The sequence below is a fragment of the Rhodnius prolixus genome, unplaced genomic scaffold (genome assembly GCF_049639745.1).
Source record: "Rhodnius prolixus isolate KJV_2025 unplaced genomic scaffold, Rpr scaffold_14, whole genome shotgun sequence".
Lineage (NCBI taxonomy): Eukaryota > Metazoa > Arthropoda > Insecta > Hemiptera > Reduviidae > Rhodnius > Rhodnius prolixus.
The window spans coordinates 11,017,266-11,036,835 of NW_027411594.1; the positions used below are offsets into that span (position 1 = coordinate 11,017,266).

Consider the following 19,570-nt stretch of genomic DNA (forward strand, 5'->3'; position numbering starts at 1 on the left):
CAGTTCAATAGTTTATCTGCCGTTGAATCAAACAACGAAATGTAAACAGATACTAGTCAGATTCGTTAGGTAAACAATTGTGGTATAAAATAGTAGTGGTGTGTTTGTTCCGAGACAGCAAACAGTCGCCATCGTTGTGACACGAGATATCCCAATCATCTGGTTATCCCAGAAGGTATTTAGCTGTACTGTAAACAATCAGGATACTTCCCTAAAATCCTATTAATGTACACTCATTCAATAAGGATCAATAATGATGGGACCGAAGAATGCTTTTTCCATTATTTTCTCAAACCATGTCTTTGGAGAGATTTTGCCATTGCATTTAATTGAAGTTTTTACCAGACACTAGACTAAATTAGAGGTCCTAAGAAGGAAAATGGTCTTTGTATTTTCTTAAATAATTCAAAATTGGGTTGGCTACTGTTGTTACTCCTTTAAGAACAAAAAGGGTCTTCAATGTTCCATCCATTAGCAGAACAGAGCATTTCCCAGTCACTGCCTTTTTCAAAACAAATGTTTCACAAAAAAGTGAGATATTTGTAGTTATATGAGCGGCATTAACATATCAAGATCTCTTTATTTATTCCATTCTATTTTTTATGTAAACAGAATAGTTGGATTTGATGCATGTAGACGATCTGGAAAACTAATTGATGTTGATAATTACAATACTTTACATCTGCTTTGAAAATCAAAGATTATTGTTTTTCCTGGTATTTGGCATTTGTTACATTTCTTATTTCCATTTTATTTTTAGCAATAGAATTAGAGCTTACATTGTGGTAAGTTGGTATTTAGTGCTTACGATGTATGGATGTATGTCTAAGTTAGCTATCTGCATTAATTATTTCAATAGTTTATTTAATATTTATTAATTAATATATGTGACACATATCTACAACTTTGCTAAGGTATCTAATAAATAAGAAACCAAAATAGTTATCGTTAGGGGGGGCGATTCAAATTAATAAAGAAAATAAAAAATTAAGAAAAAATAAATTTCAAATTGTTTATATGCAACTGGCGCCAGAATGAAGCAACATTCTTTAATTTAAGGAAGTAAAGAATAAAGTGTGAACTGATGGAATACGAGTATACGATTAAATTCACACTTGCGAATTCCTAAACGACAAAGTACCTGTCTTTTGCACCGACATAATCCACACTTGCCAAAATATCGCCTGCTTGAATTAATCAGTTTATTTCAATTAACCGCCACGCGATCTTCTAAATGAAGTAAGAGCCAATGTACAATTGTGAAGTGTACCACTTTGGGAGTTTCACCAATGGGTGAATTCTCCCCTCATGTATTCATGTATGTATTCTATGTATCATGTTGTATCAGCTTCACTTGATGCAGAATTATTCTGCAGTTGTGAAAATAAATTAAAAAAAAAAAAAAAAAAAAAAAAAAATTCAATTAACCTAAGAGTTGTAAATCGTTTCAATTGGTCAAAAAAAGGCATCAAAGAAGAAATTTAAGGTTCAAAAAATCATGTTGTAAACAAACAAATTACATTTAGGTTAAGATTAGATTTAATAAATCGATATATATTAAAATTGTCCCCAAGTATTGAGCGGAAATGTTTAATTAAAGTAATGAAATGTGGAATTCTGATATTGATAGAAAGTATTTCCTGGTTGTCTGAATGTACCAGACTATTGGTACAACTGGACGAATGCCCGATAATAACTGAATTCAGGCTATCAGTTTTTAATAATAGGCAGTTTAGTTTAAGAAAAAGCAAAGCGATTCTTAATACGAATGAATGGGACAAAAGTTTAAATTTCTAAATACCATCATCCCTACAGAAGATTTCTGCATAAAAGTTTAATTTGTAGAAAGTTTAAGGTTTAGTTTATCTTATGTTAACTTTTATTTTTTTATATTGTAAAATATAGTTAAAGGTTAATATTAAGTTTCATTATTTACATACATATACACTGGGCCAAAAAAGTCTGTGAACACTAACCTAAATTTTATTACTTTTATTATTATCTTATTAGAAACTTCTTTTATTTTCAAATGAAATATACTATTCGATAGACAGAAACCAGAATTTTTCATTTTATATTCAATCTTTTATTTTTGTTCAACAGGAATATCACAATTAAATGTTTAACAAAACAACACCCCAAACGAATGCAAAAAAAGTCTGTGAACACTTTGCAGAAATAAATGATTCTTACACATTGTACGTGAATTATAAATTTTAAAAACTTGTAGGACCTCCTATGTTCCTAATCACTTCCAACAAGCGAGCTTTCATCGATCCTAATAATTTTGTGGTCGTCAATGTTGGAATTTTATCCCACTCTTCTAAAATAGCGTTTTTTAGTTGTTCACGGTTTCTTATTCCTCGTTTATTTATTTCGCGGCTGATAACATCCCACAAATGTTCTATTGGGTTAAGGTCTGGCAATTGTGGAGGGGTGTTTAGGCGCCAGAGTGTATTATTTAAAAGCCATTCCCGAGTTTTTAGTGCGGTATGTTTCGGGTCATTGTCTTGTTGGAAGACAAACGTTCCCTCCAACCCTAATTTTTTTGAATTTTCTTTTAAATTGCGTCTTAATATATCCACATACACATATTGGTCCATCATACCATTAATTAGATCTAACTTGCCCACTCCTTTAGCACTCATGCACCCCACACCAGAATGTTGCCTCCCCCATGCTTACAAGTAGGCTTCATATTTTTCATTTTCATAGCTTCATTTCTTTTTCGCCACACTTTTTGTCGTCAATCAGACCCACATACATTGAATTTCGACTCATCTGAAAAGATTACGGTTTCCCAGAAACTAGAAAGCTTAGAAACATATTCTTTCGCGAAATCCAATCGGCGGTTACTATTTATTTTATTGATTAAAGGTTTTTTCCTCGGGACTCGACCGCAATAATCGTATTCATGTAATTTATTTCTAATTGTCTGTGGTGTTACGCTTACACATAACCACTTGATAATTCTTGACTGATTTTTTGAGCGCTTGTCCTGGGTTCTTCTCGAACAGACTTCAGAATTTGCAGTTTATGAAAGGAATTAAGTTTTGGTGGCCGTCCACTGCGTGGCCTACTAATCACATTTCCGTACTTTTTAATTATATTATGCACCGTTGAAGGGTTTTTTTGAACTATCTTCCCTATTTCTCGAATACTTTTTCTTTCATTTCGCAACGTCACAATAAGTTCTCGAATTGGTCTGGGAACTTCCATATTAGTGGTTAAATATGTACTAATTAGATTATTTATTCACAAAACTGACTGTAGTGGTTTCTACAATACAATAGAGAACTTTCAAACTTTATTCAATCGTTTTTCTGTTTGTTATCTTAATGTTTTTACATATTTATACAGCTGTTCACAGACTTTTTTTGCATTCGTTTGGGGTGTTGTTTTGTTAAACATTTAATTGTGATATTCCTGCTGAACAAAAATAAAAGATTGAATATAAAATGAAAAACTCTGGTTTCTGTCTATCGAATAGTATATTTCATTTGAAAATAAAAGAAGTTTCTAATAAGATAATAATAAAAGTAATAAAATTTAGGTTAGTGTTCACAGACTTTTTTGGCCCAGTGTACATATGTATGTAAGGTCAGTTTTGCAGAGGAACTGCTGTCCATGGCATCCAAGCTGATTGCGTTTTCTATCATTTTTATAAAATAAATTTCCTTGATTATTATTATGATTGTGAATTAATTAATATTCCTAATTTGCATAAAAGCGGAAGAAATGGTGCGCATTTGCCTATGAGAATTGTGCAACTTGTAAAAATATTCACACTAGTTTTTTTTCTATTCTTTTCAAACATTTCCAAAAACGGCTGACCTGATTTTATTCAAAAAATTTAATTAGCTGAAATCTAAATAATTTTCAGACCTGAGGGAATTAGACCGGAAGCTGGTGAGCATCATCATTATCAAGCGTTTACTTTTTCAGTGACATCCAGCTAAATTTTGAACTCGGTTAAATTAACAAGCCATTGAGAGTGCATGGTTGGGAAATAAACACCTGATCCTGGGATTGGTCACGTGTGGTCGAAGAGGATAATCAATTATTGACAAGGGAGGTGACCAATTTCACTGAGGCACGAACCTACGGATGGCCATTGTTGTAAGGTTATCTAGGGTAATATCAGACATGGCTCACTCCACTCTTGGCTCCTGCCCTGTTAATGGGCATAATAGCTGGTTTTAATATCAAATCTAATTTATTCTGCCAATCTTAAAAAAATACAATAAAAAACAGATTTGAGTGCCGATGACTCTCATGGCGTTCTCTAGTTACGAATCCTGGCTTTTATCTGAAGTCTGCCTTACTTTTATGGGTGGATAGTTTCACAGCATAAATCCTTATGGATGAGCTTGGTAGATGATCGGCTATCTAAAATGCTGATTGAGGCCAAGCAAGGCTGAGCAAGACGCTGTCAGGCTCATCTCTCAGACGAGTAGAATCCTTACTCAGCAAAGTAGTTGAAAGAGATGCTCATATCTGCCGCACGCCTACGTATTTTTTCGATAGAACAATGAACACGCATTCATTTCGTGAAGAACTGTGAGAAGATTTGGTTCAGTGATTATTTGAATAACGGTGGAAGAGCTTATAGAGTTACTGTTTTATCAATTCGGACAGAGTGCTGTTTGTAGATAGCGCTGGATTTTTGCCACAGCCTCGACTTACATTAGCTGTTATTTCTGTTTAGGGAGGGCCGAATGGGACTTTGGATAGAGTTGGGCATGGCGCCTATTCATAGCGAATTTTTTTGTTTTTGTTTTTTAATTTAAGGCGTTTTTACATCTTCGCTCATTGGCCATAGAGCCAGTGCACTAAAAGACTCCTCTCGCTGCAGAATATTTTACCGCAATTATTTTAATAAAATAATTTTCATTTGTCTTGTTAATGTAAATAATGTAGTTTATAAACAATTAGATTGGCTATCAATTTCAATTCAATCAAAATATAATTATATTAAGTGTGTAAAATAATTACAGTGAGCCTGAAGCATGCAGTAACTCGACAAATAAATGAAATCTCTATTCAGGATAATGAGAAATTAATAATTATATTTATGGCATCATAAAAATATGGCTGTGTAAACTAAGTGATTCAAAAAAATTTTTTTTAGAAGAGTTTAATTTTATTAATATATAAAATTAACAATAGTCGAACAAGTGAGAGTAGAGTTTTACCAAAATATGAAAAGTAACTATTTCAATTTGAGTGCATAAAATTTAGATTGTCTCCAAACTTGCAAATCTCCTAAACAAAGCTCAAGATAAAAACAAAAAAAAAATGGTGTATTTATGTTACTTAGTAAGACATTTTTTATTTTACTCATTTTCCATAAAATAACTATTTTCTCAATTTTTTCTTCTCGTTTACGTTGGTAACAGACATAAAATATGTAACATATTATACTTCTTGTTTACTTAAATATTCACATCTTTCGCAACCTCTAATTGGCTACGTAGTCTTTTTAAAGTGGTGTAAAAGAAATGAACTATGGTTGCAGTAATTCCCCTTGAAAGATGGAAGGAAGAGAAAATTTCTCCAAAAAATAGAATCTGTTCCACAATTACATTGCTTCCTATTGTACAACTGATATCTCAGCACATCTCGTTTCCTATTTCTATTACTGAATGTTGTAATACGGTAATCAAATAATATAATACTCATTAATACATAGTAGCTACACAAAATAGTATTGCAATAATAAATTAAGTGGGGCCTCACACACGTGCATACTCCTCTTTTGAAGAACATCCGACGTCAAAACATCCGACGTCAAAACATCCGACGTCAAAACATCCGACGTCAAAACATCCGACGTCAAAACATCCGACGTCAAAACATCCGACGTCAAAACATCCGACGTCAAAACATCCGACGTCAAAACATCCGACGTCAAAACATCCGACGTCAAAACATCCGACGTCAAAACATCCGACGTCAAAACATCCGACGTCAAAACATCCGACGTCAAAACATCCGACGTCAAAACATCCGACGTCAAAACATCCGACGTCAAAACATCCGACGTCAAAACATCCGAACGGCTTTCTAAAAATTTCGGTTCGAATGACAATTCATTTACGCTTATCCCCACTAAGTCGTATTACAAGAAAAAGTACATAAAATTTCAGGCAACTCTTTGATTGTCCATTTTTTCCTCACTTTCTCAATTAATACAAAATTTGAATTTAAGCTTTTATAGAAAAGGAACAAAAAGAGTAAAAGTTGCATCTTTTTCAACATCATGCCATTCTGAGCAGTTTTTGACATGAATCCTTATACCACTGTCCTACCTCTCTCTTTTAATAATGATGTGGGCAATATTTTAAATTTGTGAACGTTGTTAATTATGTTGAAATAAAATGGATTAAGGATAGTTAGTTATTTTCCTGAAGGAGAATGCGCCACTGGATGCGCTATATGTTGATGTAGCTAATAAGTGGTAAGATTCATAATCATTCTCTATTTCCTGCAAAACCCATCTCTCTGTTTCATTCAAGATTGCTGGTAGCACCTTCTTTCTCCACATTCCAAGCTGCTAATGTTATCGAAGTTCCCAATATTCAAACAAACGCCCGATTACATGTGTGAGGTTTTGTAACAAAATAGAATTTAGGAGAAGAGTGGTTAGCCTTTCGTCCATTCACACCTTCCTACTGCTTTCATTCTGAATAAAAATCTTCTCTAATAATTACAGATGAATGGGACAGACACCAAAAAAAAAAAAAAATACACAGCTGTGAACTGTAATACACCACCATCCCACACAAAATGCAATTATCGCGTGCATTAATGGACGGCATGCTGTCCAAAATAAATTGAACACCCAATTATCGAGTGATTCACAGGCACAATTCTGTGTTTGACTTAAGTATGAATTCACAGTAAATTAAGATTTCAGATTGGGAATAATAACTTCGTATTGCATCTTGTTTACTTAAAAAAAAGAAAAGTAATTGTAAAACTAAAAATTATTTGTGGCTATTAACTAACAATTTCACAACATAATGATTGGCATGATTAGAAATTAAAAGTGATCGTCATAATTATTAATTTGTCTCTAGATAAGATAAACTTGAATTTATATTGCTGCTTAGGTACTCCACCAAAAATAGAAGCAAGGCCCAGTGTGGTGAACCCGAGTTCGAAAGGCCTAGAAAATATTCTCGCTAATAGAAACTCGAATTTACAAATTCATTATCGGATTGGAGTTTTTCTTACAAAAACAAACAGTTTGTTAGGAAATAATACAAAATTGCCATTTCTAATTTCGCTTCATTTTCGTTATAAATGTAAAGTGAAGAAGTTTACTACATTAAGTTACGGATAAGTATAAAAAAAAATGTGTTAAACATCTTCAAAAAAGTATTAAAACCAAAACCCAGGTGCTCATATCAATCCGTTGAAGAATTATAATTTTTACATATTCTCATAATAAAATTCGACCTCACGCCCTAAAATCATTGTTTCCCGACTTTTGATTTATTTAGATTTTATTAGGTGGGGGGATTTCTATTTTCACGTTCAATAGGCAACAAGTGGTTGGAGCGCGAGTTATGTCCTCAGTTTTCCTAAGAAGGTCACTTGATGAAGGAAGACTGTACTCCACCATTTGCCTCGTTTATTCGCTGACACTTATTAATCGTATTAAGAAACAGGACCGGGGATCACCTGTACTGTTGATCTAGGTGCGCTTTCTCTATGCGTTTATCCTTGGCTCTGCGATTTTGAAACCAAATTTTAATTTGAGTTTCCGTCAGCCTGAGAGATTCGGCCAGCTCAAATCTTCTACTCCTGGAAATGTATTCCGACCTATGGAACTCTATTTCTAAACGTAATGTCTGTTCACTGGAAAATGTGGTCCTCTGTCTGCGAGGTCGCCCTTCCTTCCTCCGTCTACGCGCCACTGCAACAAATGCACAAAAGGCGTTAACTTTATAAAATTTATCTAAGCGAGAAGCAAATATAGGCTAGAGTGGTGAAAGATCGCAGGCGGAGAAAACACATGATGAACCCCTTCTTTTATGATGGTTGCGCCTATTAACCATATCATAGCTCTCACAACTTTGGGCATGCGATAGTTCTGAACTAAAATCCCTTTTTTTAACTTTACACTGCCAAACCAAAAAAATTCTTTTGGTTTTATAAAATGGTCCTCCCCCTCACGGATATTACTCAATGCTGTTGCGGGGAAAGGTGCACTCATGCGCCATAATTCATTTCTTTCCACTTTCTTCTTCTAAATGAAAGAAAATTAGTTTATTTTATTATTGGGAATTAATATGGGCCTAGTAAGTGTTTTCATCTTAACAATAGGTATTTTTTATTTACGCCGATGGGGAAATGGACCAGCCAGTCACTTCTTTAGGATCTAACCAAGTGTTCTTCACTTACTAGTGAAGAGTAAATGAGAACAGAAAACCGTCTGAACTGATCACACATAAAAAATTAAAACTTAAAGTAGCAGGTAATTCAAGTAGGACGGATTGAGGTGGAGGCTAACCTCACCTACTAAAAATATTTGGAAATCATATTTCATATATGTAAACATTTATAATCGTATGTCACTGACTAAATAGCCAGCGAGAGTAAGGCAATTCTTTCCCAAAGACGAAGAAGAAGCGAACGACCATTGGCCAGAGGGGCAGAAATAGAGAAGGGTGTGCTAGAACTGACGAAAGCAACTTTTGAAGTATGAAAACAGCTGATTAGTACGTATGTAAGAAATTTCTACTACAACTAACTTTAGAGTTTGGTCTTAGGACCAAAATATGGCTACACTTCGTCGGCTCTATCATTAGCGAGTACTCAGTTTGCCTTTGCAAAATGTTTTACATAAAATTATTCTTTCTCAAATCTTATTTAGCTGAGAGACAATTTCAAATAATAAAAAAGGCCCATCCTATCTTCTATCTACCCCAAGCTTTCAGGAATTCCGTAGGAAATACATTAATATAAACGAATGTTTCTTTTTCAAGTGTAATTGATTGATTGTTGTGGCATAAATATGACTCATAAATGAAACTATTTCCGGCTTTGAAGCTAGCACTGCTGATTGTCATTTACCTTATCTTGAACATCACATAAACACGCATACACAATATGGCTGCCCTTTAATAAGTGTGTTGTTTACCGATAGTAAATTTTTAGAAAAGTACAATGTTTAAATAAAATTTGTCAATTAGTGTTTTTTTAATTTAATGTTATCTATATTTAGTCAGAATGATTAACTTTTAGAACAATATCTCTAGCTCAATTCTGACAACTGTGTTTTCCTTCTAATTCCGGTGAAAGTTCTCCAAATTCCAGGTTTCCAGAACAGTTGATATTTTTAATTTTTATTTTTAAGAGGTTACGTTTAAACTGAAACTTCAGCAGAAACAATGTACATACGTCTGAATATATATTTGAATAAAGTGTTTATTCTATTCTTATGTTGTTTAGGAGTTCTCATTATAACATTCAAACTAAATTTGACTACGGATTTACATAAAATATATCGAATCGATAACCATTATTTCTATTACGCTCTCCAGCAAAACATTGTGTCAGTAATTAAGGGTATCAAAGGTGGGCAATGATGCCCATAGAGGAGGAGGTGGGTAAGGAACATCTGCACTGAATTAGAATCCTCTTCACACATATCCAACATATAGATACGTCACAATTTAATTATAAGACCATCCAAAATTATTAATTGATTTAGTGGCCAGCAGGAGTGCGAACACACTCAGAAATAGGTAGCATCTGCTGCTGCCAACCTTCTAGCCCTCCTAAATGATCATATTAATTTGGTTCTAGGAGGCACCCGCAACAAGCCGTGGGAACAGTTCTCAAATGTTTCCATCTTTAGACTGGAACTGTATCTAGTAGAGCTGCGCTGGTTAAGTCTAGTTATACCTGTCATTGTGATCGAATCATAATCGCACCAGATTTAAAAAGACCGGAAGTTCAAACGTAATATTACTTCCGGGCCCTACTATGTGTACATCTGTCCACGCAAAATAGTGGCAAACGTCCCATCCGCAAGTACTACTATGTGACAGATTTCTTAGTTTTTGTAATTTTGTTAAAAAATGGCTTCTTATTGTTTTAAAGAGTACAGTCTGCATAGTGGTCAGGATCCTATACAAACCAGTCACTTCTGATCGGAACTTTTCCTGAGTGTTGATTTTAGAGAGATTTTGAGTTTCTATGCTGATTAATAGCCTTTAATAACTTTGCGGAGCATCAAGTCACCTGTGGATATCTTTGATCAAGTCTGATCTGGAGAGTTATTGACAGTCGTCTTGATCGACAACCGCTTAAACGTAATTTTTATGGCTTACGCCATTTGATTTTATTAGTTAATCAATCGCTAGATTTGCAGAAGGAAATAAATACCTTCAAAAATACTGCGAAATTAACGATAGCAAAAGACTCTAAAAGGAAAAATTTATTTTAGAAAGAGAAATCACCAGTAATTGCTATTATCTCATAGATTTAAGATGCCTTTACACTGAAGAAGCAAAGTATTGTCAAAGTGGAAGTTTTTCCTAAGAGACTGAAACAGATGATACTGGATTATCTGGTTACATAAGCCGCCTAAATCCAGGAAGAGGAAGTTACAGTTCCATAAGCAGTTGGGTTGGCAGATAATTTTTTAGTTTTCGAGAAAACAAATGAATAAAAACAAAATGGTGCCGGAAAATATGTTAAATTGGTTTTTTGATTCTCCGCGGGGTCTTTATTTTCAACTGTTGGTCTTAAAAGCAAGTGAATTTGAAAAGGGATTTCTAAGTAATCAATTTTTCTTTTAGTTTTTGTTGGTGGGGTTCACTGGCGGCTGCTGCTGAAATTTCTGCCCCCCTTGAAAATAAATCAAGTTAAGAAAGATTTGTACATTTCTTGACTTCATAAATGGTATTCAAGGTATCCAGCTTGATAGCTTTTTGAAATAAATGCAAATTAAACGGAGATGAACATTCGTAAATAAAAATAGGCAATTGGGTTGAAATGCCATCTAAGTAAGTAGTAAACTACTCATTAATATTTTTTTTTTTTTAATTTCCAAAATTCTTTTTATCATAATTACGAATAAAAGTCTAACCAGCATACTTCTGACCATGACGTGTACTGAGTCGAAAAAATTTGTCCTAAGCCCAAACTTTACCACCTGCCAAATATTTTCAAACGTATTATTTAATTTTGATTAGGCCTGTTGCTCATTCTCACCTGTGATTGTTCTCTACAACTGTTCCTACTCTTAGTTAAATTTGTTTTCAACTATCTATTTTTTAAGAACTCCCTCTCCCAAACTATAATAATTATGTATTTTTTTTAACCATTAATTTTCCTCATTTGCTTTTTATCCAAACTCATTATAGAGAGCATTAAATTTCTCTCTGCTTGAAACTCTTTCTGCTAGAGAGGTTACAAACACATTAATCTATAAATTTTACTGAAAATTGTTTTCTCGGAAATCCTTTTAAGGGGTTTTTGGCGAGTAGTTAGATTCCTTCTTAGTGATAAGGAACATGAATGTCTCAAATATTGCAATCGGAAGAAATATGAGAGGATAGAGTATTAACCATAATATGAGAGGATAGAGTATTAACCATAATATGAGAGGATAGAGTATTAACCATAATATGAGAGGATTGAGTATTAACCATAATATGAGAGGATAGAGTATTAACCATAATATGAGAGGATAGAGTATTAACCATAATATGAGAGGATAGAGTATTAACCATAATATGAGAGGATAGAGTATTAACCATAATATGAGAGGATAGAGTATTAACCATAATATGAGAGGATAGAGTATTAACCATAATATGAGAGGATAGAGTATTAACCATAATATGAGAGGATAGAGTATTAACCATAATATGAGAGGATAGAGTATTAACCATAATATGAGAGGATAGAGTATTAACCATAATATGAGAGGATAGAGTATTAACCATAATATGAGAGGATAGAGTATTAACCATAATATGAGAGGATAGAGTATTAACCATAATATGAGAGGATAGAGTATTAACCATAATATGAGACCACATTTTAAAATTTTGTACCTTTTTTTTTTCTCTCTCTCTCTCATCGACTGACAATAAATCTATTTTTGTATCGACGATTCGTTTTATTCCAATGAAAAATTATTTTTTCTGAATTTCAATGTAATCTCACAATTACCGCTTGCGATGCGGAGAAAATCAAACGTGTTGGAAAATAAGATTGCTTGAGGGGCCTATCACGCACTACCAACCTCTCTTCCTATTTTGTATGTAGACCGCACCATATTGTATTTCCCTAAAATTCACCGGGTTGTGACAATAAATCTTTTTTTCCTTCAGATCCTCAATATATATATATGTGTGTTAACCGCACCAAAACTTAGTCTAATTTGACTTTAAATAATCTTCTATTCCAGAATTCCAGCTTTGAGATCTTAGCTTTTTGTTCTTCTGGTTCTTCTGCCATTTGAAGGGTTAAACTCACTTATTAACTCACCATCCATCACGTCTCCAAATTAATTTGCTAGAAATATTGTGGGTAGGAGAAAGTAGTGTGAGTGATTGCACTGTTATTTATTTCTGTTTAGAGATAGTGGGAATGTAAAGTTGTATAAATGATTATTAGCAGGAAGTAGAAGTTATTAATCAATATAAAGTTGTTCGTGGCGACTAGGGTGTGATAATGCGCGCGGGGAAATACATAAAGCCGAGAATACAAATATTGTTATTAATATTATTGTAAGGAGTAGAGAGCGAGCAAACGTAGAGTGGAAGCATTAGCGCAGACAAGAAGAGATTTGTCGAGGCTCGCTTATTGTTACGATATTGTCATGCGATTTGCATTAGTTATGGCTGGACGAACACCGAGCGAGCTTACCGCGCTACTAGCCACACTGAAAACATCGCTAGCCCCTCTCCCGCTACTTCACCACCGGCTGAAAACCTCATTAGCCATCATTTTACTTTAAATTAATAAAAGTCCAACGTGGAGTAATAAATTTATTGCTTAGTTAAAGACAATATTATTTTCAACAACAGAATCGTTCAGTTCAATCGATTTGGTCAACTGATAACTATGCGCCCAGAATCCATATTCTACAGTTCTCTTAGAACATAAATATCATGGATATTGCTTCTTAATTTAAAAAAAAAAATCTAATATTAACATGAAAGTATTGCAATGGGAAATATCCTTGATGGAAGACCCTAGAATTCCAGAAAGTAGTTTTTGGAGAATGGCTATGTGAGTTTACGTCTGTGTATCTCAAGAATTCCTCCGACCATAATCCTTTTCTCACCTGTCTCACACTTACCCTAGCTTTTACTCCAATTCTTTGAAACATTCATGATCGCTTCCTCCTACCATTAATCACTTTTTAAAACATCACATTCCACAGCAGTGATACTTTAGAGGCAAGACTTGGCTTCTTCAAAACTGTCATCAACAAAATTTCCAAGCAAAATTATTATAACTTTTTCTACGTTATCTATAAAGCACTTATAGTAAGTTAGTTTTGAAACAATCTAAAAAAAAAAGAAGTGATAATTCAAGTACGCAACGCCGAAATAGCAATTGAGAGGGAAAAGAGCCTCTACATAGAGAAATGGCCGTCATGGAATTTCTATGGAAATATTATCGAGTCTGAGTTATGCTGACCAAACTCAAAACACACAAAGATGCATAATCACACACACACACACACACACACACACACACACACAGAGAGAGAGAGAGAGAGAGAGAACTGGGATCTTCACCAGGAATATTTCCAATCGCAATACTTTCGTTAATAAGGGAAGCAAAATACGAGTATATAACAAAACTGACAGGACAAATTGATTAATTGATTCACTCCTACCGAGTACTTTTGGCTCATTCATTAGGGAATAATGAATACAAACTTTCATAAAGTTATTAAAAGTTAAAGTTTTCGGATTAAAGAACAAAGGAAGAATGTGCACCCAACATCCATTTTCCTGGATACCATCATATTCTGAACTGTAAAAAGAGATAATAGGCTGGTATTTACAACTATTTTCCAAGTTCAAAAAAGTTCATTAGTTTGGAGACTCCTTTTAGCGAAATTTGGTTTGTGTCGCTCCAGCACAGATACAACGATTTCCACAAACTACACTACATTACCTCGAAGCTGTCACTATACAAGTAAATATGGACAGTAGACTCTTACTATCTTAACATAACTGTTTCTCTGAGACCAAACATCTCACTTCTACAGTAGATATTTACGTAAAATAGTACACAATTAATTTATGAAGAGACTGTAACATCAAACATACATATCCCTGTATTTGGGATTGTTAAAAAGAAGCCGGGATAGTGCGCATGTGTGCATACTTCTTCAATAGGTGCCTCCGCTAAGATAATGCTGAAACTAATTTTACTTAATGTTAAACTAGATGGCCAAAAAGTGAACTAATAGCTGAACCGACTTGAACTATCGTTCTAAAGTACTGGAAAAGATAGCCTACAGAAGGGCGGCTCCTAAATCTCTTGACAATTCAACCTCAGAGATCGGATAGAACCAAAACACCCACCTGTACAACAGCTTAAACGAGTCCAGAGAACACAAAACACAACTTTGAGTTCAGAAAGTACTCAGCTGTACTTGTTGATGTAGCTTGCGCATTAAACTCAATTTGATACTCTGGAGTTCGAAAGACAAAATCACATTCTTTTAACATGCACTAACGAAACGTTTACAGACTTCAGAACAATGAGTAAGAATTTATTTCAGGGCCTCATAGTTTTTGCTTTTCAGATATTTAGATACAAGATCATACCAACACCATTGCTTCCTCACCCTGTACTTACTGATATCTACAAATAATTTAGAATTTAAAAGAATGCTGGGCACCAGAATATGAAATGCGGAATTCCATATGTTGTATGAATAACTAAATGTAGATCTTGGTGCAAGTCATTATGTTAGTGATAGAAACTCACTAAAAGTAATGAATTCTATCATTAGACTGAGAGAGAAAATACGAGTATTATCTGCGAACAGTTATGTCCGTAGATCTGTTTATGCGCTCACCAACACATTTAAGATGTGGTCCATTTTGTGGGAACTTTCCTGCGTTGAGTGTTCCTTAGTGATAGATATGATTTCCAGACAATACGTAAAATAAAAGTCTTCAAACTTTGATAAGCTTTGATCACTTGGGCAGAAGTGCTGATTGCATGAGTAAATTTGTGAGATTTACGTAGCTGGATTGAAAAGGCACCCTTGATATTTTTAAAATTAGTTCAGTATTTACCAACTTGACGCCTGCTAGTTTTAACTGAAACATTTTTGTAGCAAAACTGTATGAAGTGGACTCGAAACTCTAAAAAAATATTTCTTAGATTAGTGATTAGCGAATTCCCAAATCAGCTGCATTGATTTTCGCTAGGTTGTAGTTTCTTACAGATCACTGCCCGTGATTAATAATGTTGTCTGTAACGAGAGAATACTATCCGGAGGCAGGCAGTGCCCTGAAATAAGCTCTGGGCGCCAATGATCTCCGACGTTGGCCCACCTTAAATAAAATAAAAAAAATTATAAGCGGTATTACTGTTCGCAATATGAGAGATAATTTTGCATAATAAGAAACATTTATAGCCCGACAGTAATCTACCAAGCAGAGGATCGCATCGGATTGGCTACGCCAAGGCCTTTGATTCAATGCCTTATAGTTGAATAATTCTTATCAAAATTGAAATGATGAGTATGACACTCTTGAAGTTGATTATGAGCGTATGGCAAGTTGCAATGAGCATTTGATCAGAAGCAAAATGCGTCTGATACATTAAGTGTAAAAAGAAGAATATGTCAGAAAGTGCTTTTGGCGCCCTTTTGGTTTTGCTTATCCTTGAATTCTTTAAATATTATGCTTTGGCCATAATCGAACGGAAACAGATTGAAAATACTCGTGGGCCGCATTCGATAGCCTAACCTTTCTCTACACCTGTGATCTGAAAGTATACGCAACCACTTAGAGAATTGTGAAGTTAGGGCCTGTACCTAGAAATTCAATTAAGATGGAGTTTGAGGAAGAGAATTTTATTTGTTTATTTTTCACTTCATTTTGAAAGTTAATCATCGCTACTGCTTTAGTACTGAAAATAATTTAATTATACTCTATTATTATTACAGATTTTGTTTTGTTTTAATTTGAGGCCCTGTCATTTCTGAGTTCTATGGTGCCTGCCTCAGTTCACTGCCGGTCTCCGGATAGTCTTCTCCCGTTACAAAGAATAAAATTCATTGACGGATAGTAAGTATTAAGAGCTTATCTAAAAGAGGAAATCTGATAGCTAGTTGTTGGAATCGAACCTGGAATCTACGCTATTGAATACTGCTTGAAGCGAAATAAATGCAAAAGCTAATATGTATTGTAGTACTGGGTTCGATTCCCGGTCTTAGGCCTTGCATTTTATTTAATGTGAAATAGGTGAACTTTGTAGTAAAGTATGTTTGCTAAGCCTCCGTCCATGACACCTCGTACTTTGGTATTTGGACGTAAAGCCCGTCTGAAAAAATAGGCATTACTTTATTTTTACTAATAAAAGCTTATCTTTTCAATAAGAATTTATAATATAATAATAATAATAACCATAATTCTTACAATAATATAAGAATTTATAATGTATACTACACATTATTATTACAGGTAAAACACACCCTCTAAAAAACTAAATTCTCTAATGCTCATCTTTTTTTTAGGTGACTAACTTATTAATCAAAAAGAAAGAGAAATTAATGCCTAATTCAGACATATTTGTATAAGACGTAGGACTGATTGCTCTTTTTTATAATGCAATTTTCGTTTTTTTAAGTGAGACTGATAAAAGCCCTTTTAAATGTTAAAATTTAGTTAATGTTCCTCTTAATTTAATTTATTGCAATTGTTCCATATTTTAGTTACCACGTTTCTACCAGAAATTTACGATCGGTAGTCTCCAGATCTAAAAAAATAATTATTTTTTGCAAGTAGCCTTTGTATTCGAACAAAATATCTAAAATTTAGGATTACCGGAAGCTGAAACAAGGCATTTCCGTCTGCTGGAAGTACTCTTTACTCTTGAGCCTCCACTTTGTTGGATTTTCTAAAATATTGCTCTGTGGATTTTCTTTTAATCGTGGTACAATCATTTTACTCGTTTATTTGAAACAATGGCGCCTCTAAAGTACCATTAAAGTATAATTTCCCTATCTCATGTGCGTAATTAAGAAAATGAAACTAGTTTTTATTATTCTGTTTGGAAATTTGGCATCAGTTTTTATGAATCAGGAAGATACTGAGATCACCTTTCGCTCGGAACTCTAGGATCCTGCGGAACTTTCTTTGGATGACTTGACCACAGCTCACGTGACTTTGTAAAGGCTACTAGTGTAAACTAGTTATACGACTAAAATGAATTCAATAGATACCTAATGAAATCTAATTCCTAACATAATTTGCTCCTAAACAAACATTAATCTTACAACCAATCTTACAAAATATGAAGTTTTGTTTCTAAATAGGGATACATAAGACTAATATTTACTGAAGGTACTCCTATGCAAGATAACAAAGCTTGTCTGGCTATCGTCCCACCGACGTCCACAGACGGAGGATTGGCTGTTGAGGATTCGCGTCAACGTCTGAGGTTATTAGAGCTAGCTGTTCTTTCAAAAGTTTTATCGGAACCTTTCATGTCCACCATATAGCTGTGAGCTGTAAGAAGCTCCAGGAAGGGAAAATTAAGGGCTGGTAGCTGAATTCGAAACCGAGATCTCCGCGTGGGAATTCAGTTTTCCAACCAATGAACTTATCTTTTCCCCGTCAAGAAGTTTTTTTGCAGCTACTAGAGAAAACTAACCTAGTAGTAAGTAAACTTAAAGATAAGTATATTTGGAGACTTACAAAAGGCCGTTAGTCCGGGTGGAAAGGAATGATGAGGTGCCGAGGCAAAAGGTCTCAAAAGTAACTGAGCCGGCGAGTCTGTATCCGAGTCGAACCTGCGGGCACTGCACACAGGAGGCACTACCCTGTTGGCTGTTGGTCCCACTAGCGAACCCCAGGCTTGATAAGCGGTCCTTGCCAGTCTGTGGCCCTCGCCATATCCTCCATCTTCCTCGTTCTCGCCCTCCTCGGTGTTGCTGTGCTTCTCCAGATGACCGTACAACCGCTTGAAGAATTCTCTGGGAGAAGAAGGAGTAGGTCTAGTAAGGTTCTTGGAAGCGGAAGTTGTAAGAGTTGTTTCGCTAGGTTCAGTCATCTCAGTCACAAAACCAGAAAACCACTTCTGGCCACATTTAACGACAGCTGAACTCCTGGCCACCAAACCACCCCCTCACAGTCGCACGAGCTTTGCCGACTCACCACGAACCCCCTACGACCCCTCACCGAGCATTTTAATTTTCATTTAAATATTTATTATATTTTCTTTAAAAGTAGTTTTTTTTTTTAATTTTTTTTTTTTGGCATTGGCTTCCGCCATACAGCCAGCATCGTCTAGGTGCTTATCACTAGAATATCACTCACTCTCCATTCTTACCTACAAATACATTCGCTTCACACATTCATCATTCTACTATATACCGCTATTTACATAAACTACTGCTAATGGATGGAGCAGCACTCTGTGCTCCTGCCATCCTTCTACGAGCTTAACCAAAATTAAAATCACGTAATCCTTCTCTAAGCATTTTCTTCCATTCCTTCTAATTCGGCTATAGCTTTTAAATACATTCATATTTCATTGCTAGCTCTGCTATCGACTTAAGCACATAAATGTTGGTGGAGAATATAATGTCTTCGTAGCGAAATGGTGCATCTAAATACCTGTATATATCGTAAAACATGCGTTTCCTTTCTACCACATAACGTGGACATATCATTATTACATGTTTGAAATCCTCCTCCTCATTGCAATCTACGCAAAGAGGAGAGGACCTTTTGTTGATCCTGTGTAGATACGATCCGCACAAAGTAGTTTGTACATTGTGAAATTAAATTTATAACTCTTGTCACAAATATAGTTTTAAATAACCAGCTCTTCCTGTCCGCACTTACCTCTAGAATTTAATTTCAAAGCCCGTTTTGATGCATTCTCAGTACAGAAATTTGTTTTAGAGGTTCCCTTGTGTGGATCTGGGTTTCTTCCCAACAGAACACTAAAGGTAAGGCGTCTAATTCACCGCATATAACAATATCAATGACTTTCCTACTTCGTCGCCTCTTTCTGTGATTCTTTCAACAGTTAATTATTTTCTAAATTTAATTCTTATAATTTAAAGAAATAATAGTACAATTAATTTATTTATTTCTTTTTTGTATTTTTTTCTTCTTGTGGTGAGGGGGGGCGTGTCCAATTTTTGGAAACGAATTTTTTTTCAAAAATATAAATTCGGTAGAAGTTATCTTTTATCCGAATAATCTCTAAAATCAAAAGATGTTTATGAAAGATCCAAATTGTCCTGAAAATTCCTGTCGTTCTGGGTATCAAGATTTTTCCCGCAATTAATAAATCAAAGACTACTGATACATCAATTTTTCAGTCT

General features: G+C 34.6%; 1 protein-coding gene across 1 annotated transcript; it reads right to left on the reverse strand.

Moving 5' to 3' along the window:
• Window positions 1-5,735: 5,735 nt before the first annotated feature.
• LOC141451934 (homeobox protein rough-like) lies at window positions 5,736-18,691 on the reverse strand. The gene is made up of 3 exons (XM_074123765.1): window positions 17,931-18,691; window positions 7,690-7,924; window positions 5,736-6,066 (listed from the first exon to the last, which is right to left on the reverse strand). The coding sequence occupies exons 1-3, from the start codon at window positions 18,283-18,285 to the stop codon at window positions 5,736-5,738; spliced, it is 921 nt and encodes a 306-aa protein (XP_073979866.1). The 5' UTR covers window positions 18,286-18,691.
• Window positions 18,692-19,570: the final 879 nt, after the last annotated feature.